The sequence below is a fragment of the Mya arenaria genome, chromosome 5, assembly GCF_026914265.1.
Source record: "Mya arenaria isolate MELC-2E11 chromosome 5, ASM2691426v1".
Lineage (NCBI taxonomy): Eukaryota > Metazoa > Mollusca > Bivalvia > Myida > Myidae > Mya > Mya arenaria.
The window spans coordinates 41670609-41689879 of record NC_069126.1 but is presented as its reverse complement, the minus strand read 5'-3'; the positions used below and the strand labels follow the sequence as shown (position 1 = coordinate 41689879).

At 34.9% G+C, this 19271-nt stretch overlaps 2 protein-coding genes across 2 annotated transcripts; both read left to right on the top strand.

Annotated features, from left to right (window-relative positions):
* Window positions 1–510: 510 nt before the first annotated feature.
* Window positions 511–2550, top strand: LOC128235709 (uncharacterized). Its single transcript, XM_052950510.1, has one exon. It carries the CDS (start codon window positions 511–513, stop codon window positions 2548–2550), a length of 2040 nt encoding a protein of 679 aa, XP_052806470.1.
* A 5897-nt stretch (window positions 2551–8447) lies between these two features.
* LOC128235707 (uncharacterized) lies at window positions 8448–10298 on the top strand. The gene has a single exon (XM_052950509.1). The coding sequence runs from the start codon at window positions 8448–8450 to the stop codon at window positions 10296–10298; it is 1851 nt and encodes a 616-aa protein (XP_052806469.1).
* Window positions 10299–19271: the final 8973 nt, after the last annotated feature.

The following is a 19271-nucleotide window of genomic DNA, read 5'->3' as shown; positions in this document are numbered from 1 at the left end:
GCGATTGGGGCTTTCTTCTGTTTGCGGTGGGCTTTGATATTTCCCTGCCTCCTTCACCTTCCCACCTCTTTTGGCGGGCAAGGTCTCAACTGTTCAAGAGCAAATGAAGGTTTCGAAAACTGATGGAAATATCGTTTTTATAGGCAGTGCAAAACAACACGCCGTCAGCACATTAAGAGCGCAGTGAGAGCTCAGTGCACATGCAGTGCGCGCGCCGTGACAACTCGATGGCGCTTGGAGACACTCACCAACTAGAACTCCTCAGGAACGCGGTACAACACCATGGAGCTCCGTAGAAACGCCAAGGTCACGGTAACAAAGACAAATGCGTAGGCATGGAATACGAAATTAGCTAAGGCTGAATTTAAAACACCAATAGCTATATTAGTGGCCGTTGATCGTTTCGGTGTGATACAACTGAATCGGACTCATTGTATAACAGACTTGCGTAATCTTTGCAGGACTTGTATATCTGTTTTGTACGGATTTTCACTTAAATAGCGTGTACAAATGGCCACGAGTCTTCAAGAGCATATCCAATGCCAGGAAACGCCAACGGAAATTAACGAAAATGAATGTCATGGGAAGAAACCAATCTTCTGTGAACCATGCCAGTATGATGACTCATTTGTAGAAGCAACGGGATTTTGTGTGACATGTTCCGAGTATTTGTGTCAGACCTGTTGTCGCGATCACAAAAGAAACAAAGTAACAAGAGAACACTCACTATTAAAGAATGATGATATTCCCGTGGACAAAACGCCGTTCACGACCATAAAGCAACTGTCGACCTGTGAAACTCATCCTGATAATGACATCGCATACGAATGCGGAGACCATGAAGTCTTCGTTTGCGTTTTCTGTCTCACTGAGACTCATCGGAAATGCGAAAATGTCCATGATCTAGGGGCTGTTGATTCTTTCGATTCGGATATTAACATAATGGCAGAACTTCAAGACAGAATACAGGCTTTACAATCACAAAAGGAAAAGCAACGAAAGACAATTGAAATAGAGCAACAAGAGGTTAAAACCAACATTCAAAGTTTGGAAGAGAAATGGAAGGACCATATAACCGGCTTGGGAAATGACCTTGAAACACAGTTAAGCGAAATGTCGATCTCCGAGACGAAGAAACTGATCGAACATATTAACGGCTGTCAAGAAATCCAGACTGAGATAAACAGGAATAAGTCATTGATAGACACGCTTATGAACCACGGAACTAAGCGTCAAATCTCTGTTGTTCTGAGTCGAACGACCCATGCACGCGCTAATCTGAAAGAGAAACTTCAGACACTGGAACGTCAGCGTCAACAAAGTATCGTCCTTATGAACGTCAAAGAACTTTATTTGCTAACAGCGATCGCCGAGTTATCTATAGAAGAGGAGGGCAAAAATGAACTTGACGTCTTGGAACACACAAGCGATGAAGTGCTTGTCACTTTACATTCTGAAAATGAACCAAGGGAGACAATCGATAAATCCATACAGACCAGTTTTGATGCCGCAAACTGCGATGCAAACAAAAGGTCGCCAAAAACGCCAAAGAAAATAGATAAATTCATACAGGCCAGTTTTGATGCCCCGAATCCTGGTGCAAACAAAAAGTTGCCCAAAACGCCAAAGAAAATAGATAAATCCATACAGACTGTCTCTTATGTTGCTATCCCTGATGCAAAACAAAGGTCATCCAAACGGTTTTTAGAAAGACAAATCGGGCAAAAAATAGCTATATTCAATGTTAAAACAGAGACTGACGTATACACGTGCAGTATTTTTGCCGTTTACTTAACGGAGTACGGAGTCCTCGTTGCTGATTATGGCAACAGCAAACTTAAGCTCATCAATCGTAAATTTGAATTAATTTGTGAACACTCGCTGCCCGGACAGCCGGTCGATATGTGCTGCGATGGAGAGAATTGCTATGTCTGTTATTCAGACCTAAAGAAAGTGACAGCACTGTGCATAAACAAGACATCCATTTGGAGTTGTTATGAATATTACACCAAATATCAACCCCTTAGTCTGACTGTGTTCGACTCTCGACTTATGATTTTGTTTGCGTGTGATGAGAATTTTGACAACACTGAAGCTGACGATGTACATATTGAAATTCGAAAGGGAAGTTCAATAAATGTTTTCATCTATAAACCCTATAACAACGGTTTTAAAGAAATAAAAGAGGCAAAGCGAATTTTTCTCTTCGATGCGTCTTCCATAGTTCTATCGGAAAACACGAGGGTGTCCTGCTATACGGTTGACACTGAAACAGAAGAACTACCAGATCGAAAATGGTTCTACAAATCATATCAACAAAACGTTCTGGAAAAAGCGAAAGGGGTCGCGAAAGATAGTGAAGGGAATGTCTATATTTGTGGTGAAGATTCCAACAACGTTCATCAGGCGTCGTCTGCAAATTACAGACGTAACCGAGTGATTGTTCAGAACATCAATAGCCCAATGTGTGTTGCTCTGGACGATCAGAAAGATAGACTCATAATCGGATGTCGCGATGATAATTATCTGCATGTATACTCCTTCAAATAAATAACATGACGAGCCACTCCGTCATAAATTTTACTACTAGTGTGCAAGATTTTACAACACGTCTTCTGGTTTCGCGGTTTGGGGTATTTGCAGACTGTTTATCGATGTAAGCTTTATGTACATAATGAAGGAAGTTTAATCCTGCATTATGAACATTAATTGTACGAGATTATTTCTATTAGAAATACAAATTGCTTGGATTGCAAAAGGAGTACTTTGTTTATGAAGTCGAGCTAGATAAGCTCCATGTTTTATATTGTGATTTGAAGTAAATAGATAGAAATAAAATGTTTTTACCATTTTTGTTAATTAAAGAAGGCATACAAATGATTTATTCATTATTATACCATTTGAAATTTTATTTTTAAATCTTTAATGTAGGAATGCTGATTTTGTATATCTGTATCGTACCTTAAAAGGGACTCGCTCAAATTATTTTTCAGGTTATTCATCTGAAAACATTTATTTTATAGTTATTTTACTTGATGATACCAAAATTGCAGGAAAAAATAATACTTTCGTATGAAAAATAAATGTTCCGGTAAAAGTGGTGAACGTGCATAGTTCACAGTGCAGTCAAGAAAAAAAAACATGAGCGCCTGCACCACTCGGCCACAAGGACTTTTGCAATAGTTGATGTATATTTTTACCTTTATCGAATACATTGGTTACATTACGTCATAATATCCATCAACCAATCAGGCTGCTATAATTTGCTGGAATGCCTTAGTAACGGAATTCAAAATTGTGGTCTTTAAACAGAGGCGGAATTGAAGTACGAGGAAGCATCATTTGAGGGCAGAACCTTTTAAGTTCGCCCATACCTCATATACGACATTTTCATGGTTTGAAATGTTAGCAGGGGATTATTTGGGTACTCCTTAATTTTGTATGGTGCATTTTGAGCCTATTTTATTACCCTTTTCCCGATATAAACATAACATATGTTGTTTCGTAATAAACTTTATGAACAAACCGTAAAAATGCATTTTGCAATCAATGAGCGAATCCCTTTAAAAAGTTGGTACTCTTGTTTCGGCTGGATTCATTCGTTTGCACTTGAAGTTTGTATCTGATGGCTGAGTATTTGAACTTTAATATTGAACATTATTTGTTTTACTATATTCTTCATTGTCTTCAAGTTGATGCCTTCTCCGATGCTTCCATGTTGGGACAAGTGTGAGAGTGAGGGTGCGTAAACTGGCTGGCTTAAACATGAATACAATAACCCCAATACTTTGTGTTTATAATCAAACTGTATATGATGCATGTGTGTTGCCTATTTTGCTTGTATATTATGTGGCTCTAGTTTATTTAAGTATTTGTTGAGCCTTATTGCTTTCTGATGTACATCAGGTCATTCGTTTTTTTTGCTTCTGGGTTTTACCCTATTTTCAACTATATTATTATTATATATATATTATATTTATAATTATACATGGACAAGGTTAGATATGAAAAATGTATGTTTGTTTTAAAATGGTATTAGAATGTTAATTGCACTCTGACGTAAAAATGACTGTTACATTGTGTGTATGATTAAAGCTGAATGTGTGCAAATTGTCTCTGTAACCTTCTTAGTAGAACACATTAACTCCTGTATTGGGGCATTAAAAAGAATTGAGGAACTAGCACGTGCAATACCTTTCGTACGGATACTATTATTTATAGTTAATTTACGTCTCATCAATATTATCAACTATAGAGTTCATAACAATAATAAAATACATAACCACTCAGAATAGAGTTATAGGAGACTATAAAGAATAATAAAAAACGAAAATGCTTCAATGTTAGAAATGTTAAAATTATAAAAAGACTATCAAAACATTCACTTATCACTTAAAACCTTAAGAACATAATTTTCTAATTTTATTTGTTACCTGAACTTAAATTATTTTTTAAATTGTTAAACATAGCCTAAAACTGAGCCCGACTAAGTAATAGTTGCTATTGTATATGAGGACTGTATTAAATTTTCTGTTTTATCCAAACTAAAACTTAAAAAGTGAGCCATATTCACATATCTTAAATGTCTGCATATTTAATACAGACATATCACTTATCAAGTCATTTTCATCTTTTAAAAGAGTATAATACATTTTTCGGAAAATGATCCCTTAATGGCACAATGCTTCGAAGTTAAGTGGTATAAATACTTCCTTCTTTGAATAAACCTATTTGGTCATGATTTGGCATGATTTTGAAAAGCTCTCTCGCCAGATAACATATATCATTATACGAGTAAAAATGATTTTATACTTCAAGATTTTGGAAGCCATAACTCAGTGTGTGTATACCACGTGATATATTGCGTCATAAATGCTACGTCGGAAGGCAATATTTTGCTTAGAATGCAGACTTTAAACAAAGATAAGTTGACTATTTCTTCACCATTTTAAATGAAACATAGCGCAGTCTACGCCTCTTACGAAGCCCTGTCTTTGGTCTTTTACCAGAATTTGATTGAGAGTTTAGTTTTTTAAAACACTTCGACCAACCTTTTCACAATACGGCCGTCTGACGGAGCATTGTCAAAACAATATTTTGGAAAAAGGTTTGTCGAAGTATTTGATGAAACTAATCACTTTATTAAACTTTGGTACTAAAACAAAGGCGGGGCTTTTTAAGTGTCGTAGACTGGCCTTTGTTTTTATTTAAAATGCTGTAGTAAAAGAAAAGTTATCTTTGATTTAAGTCTTCATTTAAAGCAAAATGTTGCCTTCCGACGTAGCATTTATGACGCAATATATCACGTGGTATACACACACTGTAACTGACAAATTTCAGAAAAAATATAAAAAATGGTCTAAATGTCAAGTAGCACATCCATTTCATCTTTTATTCCAATACTACAGATTGGGCAGGTCTTATTATAAACATCTAGTCTTTCATATCGACCTGTCTCTTACCTTATTGGCGCTACGCCACTTCTGAACTTTGTAACAAGCAGAAAGAGTTTTAATGTGAATTAACGTTTATGCAGATATATAACACACTAATGTATTCCTACGCGCTGTCAAAATATGTAGACAAACATTAGAAACGATGTTTCAAAATAAATCACGTCGATGTCAACAAACTCAATTCCATGATTAAACGAATGGTGAAGAAGGCTGGGCTTAATCCAAACAAACAACACCCTGATCACAGCACCAGGAAATACCGCGACCACGTCCAGAATTGCATCTATAAACAACTATAACCACATAAATCCAAATCAACACAAGGAATTGTCCAGCATCCTGTACTCCAGTCAAAATACCCGTCTACTTCCTTGCAAAATGAGCATTTTAGGTACAGTGTGTGTATACCACGTGATAAATTGTGTCATAAATGCTACGTCGGAAGACAATATCTTGCTTCGAATAAAGACTTTAAACAAAGATAACTTCATTCATTTAAACGATACATAGCGCAGTCTACGCCGCTAACGGAGCCCCATCTTCGGCAATTTACCAGAGTTTGATTGAGAGTTTAGTTTCTTTAAACACTTCGACAAACCTTTTCACAATACGGCAATCTGACGGAGCACTGTCAAAACATTATTTTGGAATCAGATAAGTCGAAGTGTCTGATGAAACTAATCACCTTATAAAACTCCGGTAATAAAACGAAGGAGGAGCTCTTCAAGCGGCATAGACTGCCTTTTGTTTGCTTTAAATTTGTTGTTGTATAACAAAAGTTATCTTTGTTTTAAATAATCATTTTAAGCAAAATGTTGCTTTCCGACGTAGCTTATATGACGTAAATTATCACGTGGTATACACATACTGTAGGTAGTTCGCCAACAATGCTCAAGTTCACACACTGACACAGTCACTGATTCCACATCAAATCCCACTTTTCTGGTGGATTTTACAACATTTATGGTGTTCCAATTGTGTCCTTGTGCACATCCATCAAAATTCATGCTGAAATCGACCAGCTACAATGCAAATTCGCACTATTGAAAGCGATTGTGACGCTGACTTTTGTTCTTTTTAAACTTCAACCGCCAAATGACATGTACACACTCGTGTGATTACGTATGATGTCACGCAGTTATGACATTGCTTCTTTTATTGATTTGCTTGATTTAAATGGTTTGAAATATGCATTTTTGTTGTTTTAAGTAAATCATTTGATTATCGGTCGATAATTGAGACATGATTTATGTTTTTTATTGTTAATTCTTTTTTATGTCGGGTTATTTTCTTTCCTGCGGATGAAGCATACTGAAAACACACAATGTAAATACTTCGGACTATGACAAGAAAAGTGTATTGAAGCAACTCTGACCTAGATTTCGATCGTAAATGAGTTATGTTTTAATAGAATCTTAAATTCGTGTTATTTTGTATGAAGTTTATTAAACTCGTCATTTAAAGCGATAAATTCTCGGCCGAGCCTCGTTTTTATCGCTTTTAAATGAACTCGTTTAATAAATTCGATACAAAATAAACACTCATTTGTGATCCTCTATTTAACACATTCCTAATTGAAACAAATATTAAGCAAATCTAAAGGACACTGATCAATTTACATGTAAAACGTTCGTACCATTTTGCAAATTCTGTTTCGTTTTTTTTTAAATAATGCACATATCAATGTGTTGCCGAACCGGGAATGAGGGTGACGGGCGTATAAGGATCTTAAGACAGCGTATGATTTCCAACAGACGGGTGTTTGACAGGCCCAGTAAAACAATTTTGCTACAGACAATGTACGCCTAAAAAAGCCTTACACTATATTATTGGCATAGGCTTTGTGAAAAACGGACCCGAGAAATGTTGTTTTGAAAAGTATTTGCATAAGACTAATTAAAATACGTAGGTATATTTTTAATTATAACAAGTTGTCAGTGATTTCTGGTCTCAATACCACAACAATACTTAAGTCATAACATGAGCGCAATCTTTCAAACAAGTTTTATCTCATAAAAGAATAAAATGACACAACATCGTACATGTTTTTACTTGTTCTCTTGGGTTATATTGATGGAAACATTTTGGTCAATATTTTGAAGAAAAAAAGTTCCAGTGCAAATATTGTACTCGAGTTTTTTCTTAAGCATATTTTGTTTGCTGAAATTCACAAGTACTCTTGATCAATGATACTTATCAACATACAACATTCATAAGGCTAATTAAAAAAGAGAAAATGTATGTGATTTTAATTCCTGATATGTTGTTCTGTCGGAGACCTGAGATGTATTGAGAGTCAACTAAAGTATTCTCGTGAAATTGAGGCCTGAACTTATATGTTTGTGTGCACATGAATGTTTATCACTTTATCACACATAGTAACCAACAAAAGAATATCATTTTCAGCTAACACGCCTCAAGCTTAATTCAATTACTTATTGATGGTTTAGTGTATAAAAATCAGGTTTTTCGTTTGCATTTTTGTGCCCAAAATGTTTCTCAATATAATGTTTTTGTCACAACTATAAATTTAAAAAACGAACCAAACTTCCTTCCATGTTAAATTATATCAGTATGTTAGCAAAACCTCACGAGGCCTTATACCATATTACACAGACCTTAAGCAAATTAAGTTTGCAATTATCTACGCTCTAGTTATTTAATGGGTACATAGATGAATGAATAGTTCTTTAAGATTACAACTCTTCTCCTACAAGCGTATCGGCATGTATTGGATTTCCGATAACAACGATAAAAGCATGAAATGACACTTGAAAAGGCTGATTTAAAACACGAACTGTTTTTGCGGTATGATCTGACTTATTCGGATTAAGTATAGAAATATTGTCAGCAAATATATATTTTGACAAGGACGTTAGTAATCTTTTATAGCATTTGCCTATATTTCGAACAGAGTTTCACTTAAATAGCGTTCTTGTTTGTGAATACATTATTATTTAGTGTATAACTTGAAAATAATGATCTGTGAAAATGGCAACAAACCGTCAGAACGAAAATGAAAGTTATGGGAAGAAAGGACCAATCTTCTGTGAAGCATGCCAGTATGATGATTCGTTTGAAGAGGCAACGGGATTTTGTGTGGCATGTTCCGAGTATCTGTGTCAGACCTGTTGTCGTGATCACAAAAGAAACAAGGTAACACGAGAACACTCGCTGTTAAAGAATAATGATATTCCTGCTGACATATCGCCGTTTAAGACCATTAAGCAACTATCGACCTGCGATATTCATCCCGACAATGACATCGCATACGAATGCGGAGACCATGAAACCTTGGTTTGCGTTTTCTGTCTAACTGAGAGCCATCGGAAATGCGAAAATATCCATGATCTAGGAGTTGTTGATTCTGTCGATTCGGATATAAACATTATGGCAGAACTTCAAGACAGAATGCATGCGTTAAAAGCACAAAAGGAAGAACAACGCAACACGATCGTGATAGCACAAGAAAAAAATAAAATTGATGTTCAATGCCTGGTAGCCAAATGGAAGGATCATATAACCCGCTTAGGAAATGACCTTAAAGCACAATTAACCGAAATGTCACTCTCCGAGACAATGCAATTGAAAGAATTTATTGATGACTGCCACGAAATCGAGATTGAAATACAAAGAAACAAGACATTAATAGAAACACTTATGATACACGGAACCAAGCGACAAATAGCTGTTGTTCTGAGACGAACAAACGATTCGCGCGCTAATCTTAAAGAGAAACTGCATACACTGAAATGTCAGCGTCAACGAAATATCGCGCTCATAAATGTCAAACAACTTGATTTGCTAACATCGATCGCCGAGTTATCTTCGGAAGAGAAGGAAAACAATAATTCTGACATCTTGGAACACACAAGCGATGAAGTGAATGACAATGTGGATTTGAAAAACAAACCTACGGTGAAAATTGATAAATCCATACAGACTAATTCTTCTTACTCAACATCTGATGGAAAACAAAGGTCATCCAGACCGTTCTTAGAGAGAGAAACCGGACAAATCATCAGTTTATTTAAAATCAAAACAGAAACAGACACGAGTACTTGCAGTATTTTGGGGGTTAAGCTATCTCAACATGGAATTCTGTTGGCTGATTTTGGCAACCGTAAGCTTAAACTCTTTAGCCGTATATTCGACCTCATGTGCGAACAATCGCTACCTGGACAGCCGGTCGATATGAGTTTCGATGGAGAATATGCGTATGTGTGTTATTCAGACCTGAAAAAAGTAACCAAACATCCTATATACGATTCTTCGATAGGGGTTCCAATAGGATTTCAAACTCGGCTCCAGCCAATTAGTCTGACTGTGTTTGACTCTCGACTGATGATTTTGTTTGCGACCAAAGAGAGTTTTGACAGTACGACAGTAGATGATGTACATATTGAAATCCGACGAGGAAATGCAATAGCTGCTACCATCTCATATAATACCGATAATGAAAGATTCAAGCATGTGAGAGCGGCAAAGCAGGTTTCTGTATTCGATGGCTTGTCAATTGTTTTCTCAGAAAATACACGAGTAACCTGCTACACGGTTGATTCTCAGGAAAGTAAACTTCAAGATCGTGAATGGTTTAATGAATCGAATAAAGAAAACGTTCTCAAAAAAGCGAAAGGATTCGCAAAAGACAGTGAAGGAAATATGTATATTTGCGGTGAAGATTCCAACAACGTTCATCTAATATCTACGAAATACAAAGTCAACCGTCTGGTTGTCCATAATATCAATCGCCCCATGTGTGTCGCTTTGGACGAACAGAAAGATAGACTCATCATCGGGTGTCGCGCTGATAACTACCTGCATGTATTCTCCTTCAAGTAGAACTCATTGTTTGCAAGATCTTACACTATTTGCTTTGGTTACGCTGTTTTGGGGTATCCGTCAACTGTTAATCGATTTCATCTATATGTACATAATATAAGGAGTCTCATCCTGCTATTTGCTTATAAATTTCTCGAAATTATTCCTATATGAAGTGTTTACCTTTGCTTGGAATGCAAAAGTATTTATTTGTTTATGGAGTCGAGCTTGATAAGCTCGATGTCCTATATTGTGATTTAAACTATCATTGTTGAAGTAATAAGATAGAAATCTAGTGTAGGCATACAAATGTTTCATTCATTATTCTACTATATCAACGCTAAGATTTAAATATTGAATAAACTCAAGCAAGCAGTGTAGGGTTTTGCTTTTGTATGATTGTATCGTACTTTTGAAGGAACTCAAACATATGCTTGTACCAACGATTATGTTTCAAGGTAATCCATCAGAAAACACTTAATTATTTTTCTCATTGATAACAGAATTACAGAGAAAATACAATTGATTTAAATACTGGTTGAAGTGGTGAACGAACCTGCGCCGGTATAGTTAAGAAATGTACAGAAAACTGACTAAATATCTATAATGATGATCACTTCCCTCCGATATTGCCCACTCCCAACCCCTCGAACCCGCTAGTGTCAAATAGAATATTTGAGCGAATACAGTTGTTGCACGGTTTCAGCTGTCAGAATCTTGGTTTTGACACTCCTAATGATTTGCCACACTTTATTTTGGAGTGAATTAAAAAAAACGTAAAAATTGCAGTTGAAAACCATTAGCGATTCCCTATAAGAAGTTGGTACTCTTTTTTCGGCTTTATTCATCCGATTGCACGTTATGGTTGTATCTAATGGCTGCGTTTTTTTTTTTACTAGGCCCTGTGATCTATAACAAGACCTACGTCGACTTTTTTGCTTCTGGGGTTTACCATGTTTTCAATTATATTAATAATAAGATTTTATAAGTATGCATGGGCGATGTTGATGTGACAGATGTATATTTGTTTTAGGATGTATTAGAACAGTAATTGCTCTATCACTCAATGTCAAATTGAATATTAAATAAATGTATCGGAAAGTGTTTTCTTTTCTTTTTAAACACATTAACTCTAATAGTTGACAGGTGATTGGTATTAATCATCTGATTGGGATATATAACTCAACCAGTATTGAAATTGTCTTTGTAACTTTACAAGGCAAAACAATGAAACGACTCCCAAAATATTGTGATTGAGTTTTATGACTTTTTTCACCAATAACCTTACAACAGTATTAATTGGACAAGCTGAAATATTTTGACACGAAACATCTTCATTTTCAAGAAATATTTTTATCCGTTTAATACTTATGGAATATTAACAAATCACAGATTAAAAAGTCCTTCTTAATCTGCTCAACTCCTTATTTTTACACCCAGACGTATAATTACGCTGTTTTACTCTAACAAAATATTTTACATTACAACTAAATGATAATCCAATTTTGGAACACTTTTTGGCCTTCCTCACCCTCTTTATATAGTTGAAGACCCATAAGTACATTATTAAGTGTGTTTATATTCAAAGTATTTGCATTCATGTTTACCATCCTTCCATCCATCCATCCATTTAACTGCATCAAACAGGGATCATCATCATCATTCATTCCACACATTTAATGTTGTTGTTTTTTTTAACGTTTTAACGAGGTATCGGGTAAGATAAGATTTAAACTATAGTATCATGTCAGAGAGTGATTTTGTTTGTTTCAAACACAATAACTCCCGTATTGGAATGGCAAAAAGAAGGAGGAGTTAATACATGCAATAACGATCATACGGATACATTATAACGCTGTTAGAGAGTTTTTCCTTGTTTTTCGTTTAATCTTAACTCCCTTATTTGAACGTTATTTCTTTTAACTATACTTTATAGTTCATTTACGTCTCATCAATATACATCAAATATACAGTTCGTTACAATAATAACATACATATCCACTCAGATAAGAGTTATAGGAGACTATACAGAATAATCAAAAACGAAAATGGTTGAATGTTACAAATGTTAACATTATAAAACGACTACAAAAACCGTTAACTTATCGCTAAAACCCTAAGAACATTTTTCTAATTTAATTTGTTGCCTGGACGTTTATAAAATGTTTTAAACTGTTAAGCATAGCGTAAAACTGAGTTCGACTTCGTAAGAATTATTTTTGTATATGTTGACTGTTTTAAATTGCCTGTTTGATGCAAACCAGTACTAAAGTATGTTAGCCATATAAACATATCTTAAATTTCTGGATACAAAAGAAATATGATTAGCCGCATTTTCTTCCCAAAAGATTTCTATGCGAGCCTTTGATAGCAACAGCTATTGATTACACAGTAACAGCTTGAAAACTGTAACCGACAATGTAAAGCTAAAATGACAAATCGAACTTATTGAAAGTTGCCTTGGCAGACAACAGCCAGATCTTGAGTCTATTAAACCATTTCCTGCATAATGAAATCGAAAACTAAATGGCAGGTGCACAAGTCATTATTAAAAGAACATTGCACCTACAAAGTGTCATAATTTTATTTCAAACGCTTTTGACCATACTCAAACAAGAACAGTTCTTGGTCATTGTTCACAAAGTCTAGGGATATGTATGTTTAACACCTTCCTTATTGAAACAAATATCAAGCAAATCTAGGGGACATCGATCAATTTACATATAAAACAGTCTTACCCTTTATAAATTATTTTCCGTGTTCCTTCAATAATAAACATGTCAATGTGTTGCCGAACCGGAAATAAGGGTGAGAGGCATATACGGATCTTTAGACTGCGTATGATTCCCAACAGACGGGAGTTTGACTGGCCAGGAAAGACCTTCGAGTGATATACATACAGGAAGAGCTGGGAAAAGGTTACCGACAATGTAAAGTTAAAATCATGAAACAATCGCTTTGCATACACTATATTATTGGCATTGGTTTTGTGAAAAACGGACCCGAGAAATGTTGTGTTGTAAAGTATTTACATTACAATCATTGAAACTAAGTAGGTATATTTTAAATTATTTGACGTTGTCAGTGATTTCGGGTTCAAATATCACAACACTTCTTACGTCATAACTTAATCACAATCTTTTAAACAAGTTTGATCTCATAAAAGTGTACAATGCCACAATATCGTACAATTTTTACTTGTTCTCTTCGGTTATATTGATGGAAACATATTCGGTCAATATCATAAAGAAAAATAGTTCCAGTGCAAATATTTACTCGAGTTATTACTGTAAGTATATTTTGTTTGCATTGGAATAGTACGTTTCTTAATTGATGATTTTGATCAATGATGCTAATTAAAATACAACATAATGCTATTTTTAAAAAAAGAGAGAAAGTGTATATGATTTAAGTCATGTCTTGTTGTTCCTTCGAAGATCCGAGGGTCAACTTAATGATTTTCGTGATATTGGTCCCTGAACTTATAATTTTGTGTGTACATGTATGTTTATTGCTTTGTAACACAAATTAACAAATAAAATCAAATCTGTTTTAACCAACTTAATCAAGCTTTATTCAATTAATTAGAGATGTTTCAGGCAACGAATTTAAGGTCTTCCATTTGCATTTCTTTTGCCCAAAATGTTTTTCAATAGGATGTATTTTGTCACAAGTATGAACATAAAAATGAGACAAAGTTTCTTCCGTTTCAATTTATATCAGTTTGTTTACGAGGCCTAATAACAGGTCTTAAACAAATGCAGTTTGCAGTTATCATTACGATCTATTTAGTTCTCAAACAAACATCTCTTAAATCCAATTGTAATAAAACTGTTTTTTTTCTAATTATAATTGTAAATCAGTAAAGTGATTGAATATTCTTTTTAAATGGGTACATAGATGAATGAAAATTTTTTGAGGTTATAACTCTTGCATTGTATACAAGTGAAGGCATGAGGAAGTTAACACTTTGCTAGCCGGACGATTAAATCTATGCGCGTTCTTACAAACGTATCGGCATGTATAGGCTTCTGATAACAACAACAAAGGCTTAAATATGAAATATGACACTAGATAAAGTTGTTCTGTCTCACTTTATAAAATATTGTGGGCGAATATATATGTTCACACGGACTTAAGTTATTTTTATAGCATTTGACTATCTGTTTCGTACCGATTTTCATTTAAATAGCGAAAATATACTATCATTTAGTATATAATTTGACAATGAGCTATGAGAATGACCGAGAACCGTAAAGAAAATGTTCAATGCCAGGAAACGTCAATGGAAAATAACGAAAAAAAATTGTCATGGGAAGACAGGACCAGTCTTTTGTGAACCATGCCAGCATGATGAATCATTTGAAGGATTCTGTGTGATATGTTCCGAATATTTGTGTCAGACCTGTTGTCGCGAACACAAAAGAAACAATGTAACAAGAACTCACTCGCTATTAAAGAATGATGATATTCCCACGGACATAACGCCGTTAAGACAATAAAGCAACTATTGACCTGCAAAATTCATCCTGATAATGACATTGCATACGCATGCGAAGACTATGAAGCCTTAGTCTGCGTTTTCTGTCTCACGGAGAGCCATCGGAAAGGGAAAATGTCCATGATTTAGGAGATGTTATTTCTGCGGATTCAGATGTTAACCTTATGGCTGCGCTACAAGAAAGAATACATGTATTAAAAGCACAACAAGAAGAGCTACGGAAGAATTGAGCACGAAGAGGAGGTGAAAACCAACATTCAAAGCCTTGATGCCAAATGGAAGGATCATATAACCGGCTTGAGAAAAGACATTGAGACACAATTAAGCAAATTTTCGCTCTCAGAGACAACGCAGTGAAAGGAATCGATTGATGACTGTCAAGAGATCGAGACTTAAATAACAATAAACAAATAGATAGTAACACTTATGAAACACGGAACTAAACGACAAATAGCAGTTGCTCTGCGACAAACCAAAAATGCACGCGCTGATCTTAAAGAGAAACTGCAATCACTGGAATGTAAGCGTCAGCAGAATATCGCGCTCATTAACGTGAAACATTTTTTCTGTTAGCTGATTTTGGCAACAGAAAACTCAAACTTTTCAGCGATAAATTCGATTTAATTTCCAAACAATCGCTACAAGGAAAGCCGATTGATATGACTTTTGATGGAGAGTATGCTTATGTTTGCTATTCAGACCTGAAGAAAGTCACCAAACATATCATTAACAAAACCTCGATAGGGGGTTTAATGGTATTTTCAACCCGACTCCGACCAATAAGTCTGACTGTTTTTGTCTCCCGACTTATGATTTTGTTTGCGACCAATGAGAATTTTGACAGTACGGCAGTTTATGATAAACACATAAAATCCGAAAAGGAAGTTCCATAGATGCCACATGTAGAAGATGCAAAGCAAATCTCTGTTTTCGATGAGTCATCAGGTTTTTTTTTGGAAAACACACGGGTTACTTGCTATACAGTCAATACACAGGATAGTAAGCTCCTAAATCGTAAATGGTATTACAAATCGCATAATAATAACGTTCTAAAATAAGCAAAAGGTGTCGCGAAACACAGCGAAGGGAATATCTATGTTTGCGGTGAAGATTCCAACAACGTTCATCAGACTTCATCTAAAAATTACAGACGTAACCGTGTGGTTATCTCGAACATCGATAAACCCGTTAGTGTCGCCGTGGATGAGCCAAACGAAAGATTTATTATTGGGTGTCGCAGTCATGACTATCTACATGTATACTCTTTCAAATAGATAAAATGTCGAACAAAAGTATCGTGTACTAGAACAATGTCACTCCGCTTGTTTGTTAGCAGTTTAATTGGAAACAATAATTGCTTGATTGTTAATATTAAAGTAAGTAATACTTTTATTGTTTATTTTATTCTGAAGATTTGATCGAATAAAGTAGTTTTAAATAATATAAATTAGATAGTGACGGTAACCTTGAGGTGAAAAAACTGGTTTGCGAGTTGAGCGTTACAAGTGAATAACCCCTATTGATTGTGCGATCGGTAAGTCAAAGGTCATGGTCAAAGTGACATTGAGGTGAGATAAGGGTTTCTGCACTATAACTGAAACTAGTTTAGGTCCCTGAACTTTATACCGGTAATGCGGGTTTGTTACGACTAGTAGATGCCTCATATTGATTTTTATATCATCAGGTCAAAGGTCGAGGTCACGGCAACCTCATGTTAAAAACGATATGTGACGGTGACCTTAAAGCTGCATCCTCACAGATTTACCGTTTTGACAACTTTTTTTTTGCCTTTGAATGAGCAAATTTCAGCGTAAATATCTAACAGTTATATTTCACTGCTGACAAAATATCATACCGCATATTTTCATATATCCGTTCGAAAATTAATGTTTTATGGCTAAAGGCGTTACAAACAATGTAAGAAAAACGCCTAAAACTTCAATTTTTGAAATTAAATATAAAAATCTGCGATATAATGTGTTGTCAGCCGTCTTATATCTCTGGTTTCCATGGATTTTAGCAGAATAGTCTCGTTCCAAGAGAAATAAAATAAAGAAGTTGTAAAAGCGTTCCATCTGTGCGAGTGCAGCTTTAAGCTAAAAATGGTTTTCGCTCAATAACTAAAGAACGTATGCCCCAGGACTGTTTTACTTGGATGACCCTTTTTGATTTTACGATCAGAAGGTCAAAGACCAAGGTCACGGTGACCTTGAGGCGAAAGCGCTCAATAACTATAGAACGTATGCTCCAGGACTGTTTTACTTGTTATGCAAGTTGGTTATGACAATTAGATGACCCTTTTTGATATTATGATCAAAGACCAAGGTCACGGTGACCTTGAGGTGAAAGCAGCTTAATAACTAAAGAACGCTTATGATCGATAGGTCAAAAGTCAATGTCAAAATGATTTTTGTTTTCGTTAACACATGAACTCTCATATTGGAACGGAGCTTACCCGAGCAGTAACTATCATACGGATACATTGCAATGCTATTGATGAGTGTTTTCCTACCTCTCGTTTAAACATGAACGCCCATATTGAAACGGTTACAGGCTAGAGGAGCTTGACCGTGCGATAACTACTGTGCGGATAATTTGCAACACTATTCATTTATACTTATAGTAGTTAATGAACGTTGCCCTTGACAACAGAAAGATCTTAAATGCTATAAGATCAAGCCAATGTACAGAATGGTTGGATTTGGGCTGGCCCAGTAAAACCGCCATCTGGGAAATAATACCCATGGCAGCTATTTTTTCCAACATATTTTTATGCCTAATGAACGTTTTATTTTATGGAATAATTCGTTTCTTAAGAATATCAATCAATGATGTTTATTAACATTATACATAAATAATGCGATTTTAAAGATAGTAAACTATATGTGATATGTCATTGTTATGAGGGCATATATACAACATCAGATGAATAATAGTTTTATGAACATTTTCAAAAATGTTCCTGAAGGTTTTGCATGTTATGATATTTAGTTGAATACAAGAACATGGCAACACAGAAAGTGTAATATCTTAATAGGAAGATTTGAACGTGACTGCCACCTTTTGTAACCTTTTAACAGTTAATATTTAAGTTAGGTTTTCGGATTAGTCATGATTTTTTTTCTGATTTTTTAAAAAAAAATTGCAGTACGACTGATCTAAAAACAAATCTGGCCCGTATGTACGAGGTCAAATACAAAAATCACCCAAACATAAAATTATTTATGATAACTGGTGTTGTAATACAACATTTTCACATGTTACAAATAATCGGTATGATATGTGGAAGATTGTGGTAACGTGCATAAATTCCTTTCACGATTTGTTATCAGATTTTTTGACGATTGTTATTATTTTCTTATTCTGACCAATGGCGTGAAATTAGCCAAGGATTTTCATGAAAAGTGTGATTTATGTTTGGGCGTATATAGAGATTTAAATCATGTCATGCTTTTCTGTCAAAGAAATAAAATGAGATAGAGATTGAAAATTAATTAAGTATTTTCGTGATATTAGAGCCTGATATCATAGTTTTTTACATGGATTTTGAATAGCTTTATCACATAAAGCTACAAATAGAATAATATATGTTCCCCCTAACCAACTCAATGAAGATTAATTCAAATTGATAACGATGTTGCAGTTTATAAATTTAAAGCTTTGTGTGTGCACTTAGTGCCCAAAAAGCTTCACAATAGGATATTTGTAGCGTATGAAACTAGATTCCTTCAGTGTCGTATTACCTTTGCATGTAATCGAGAAATTGTAAGGCGTATCAAAGTTTGCAGATATATATACAATGTATATAAATAACAAATCTTCAAATCGCTTCAATAAGGTTATAAAAAGATTCAATTTGTGTCAAATTATCGTTTGCATATAATCCAGAATGCATAAGGCGAATAAAAGAACTTTGCAAATTTGCTTGGGTGTAAATAAATTATAAATCTTCAACCCGCTACAATTTTGTTATTAATGTGCAAATCAATATATTTTGTAAGGCAGAATTTAAACGTTGCTCACAGAACGATTTAGCCCATTGACGTGTACAAATATTCCTTTTTACAATCTTGTTTTCATGTTAAGGTGTTCGATAACAACGACAAAAGGCTCAAACATAATATATGAATTAGATAAACAGACACGCATCTAAGCATGATTTTAAAAATAAGAGACCGTTGTTGGTCCTGGTCTGATAATCGGGCTCCTTGTATTCAGCGAATATAAATGTGGACATTAAATTGAATTATCGTACTAAACTATCTGTGTCGTACCGACTTTCAATTGAATAACGTGTTATTCATAATTATTATATATATATATTATGAAGCGATAAAATATATATGAGAATGGAAACAGACATTGCGGAAAATCTTCAATGCCATGGACGATTAATGAATGTAATGAAACTGAATGCAATAAGAAGAAATAACCTATTTTTTATGAACCATGCCAGTATGACGATTGTTTTGATGAGGCAACGGTATTCTGTG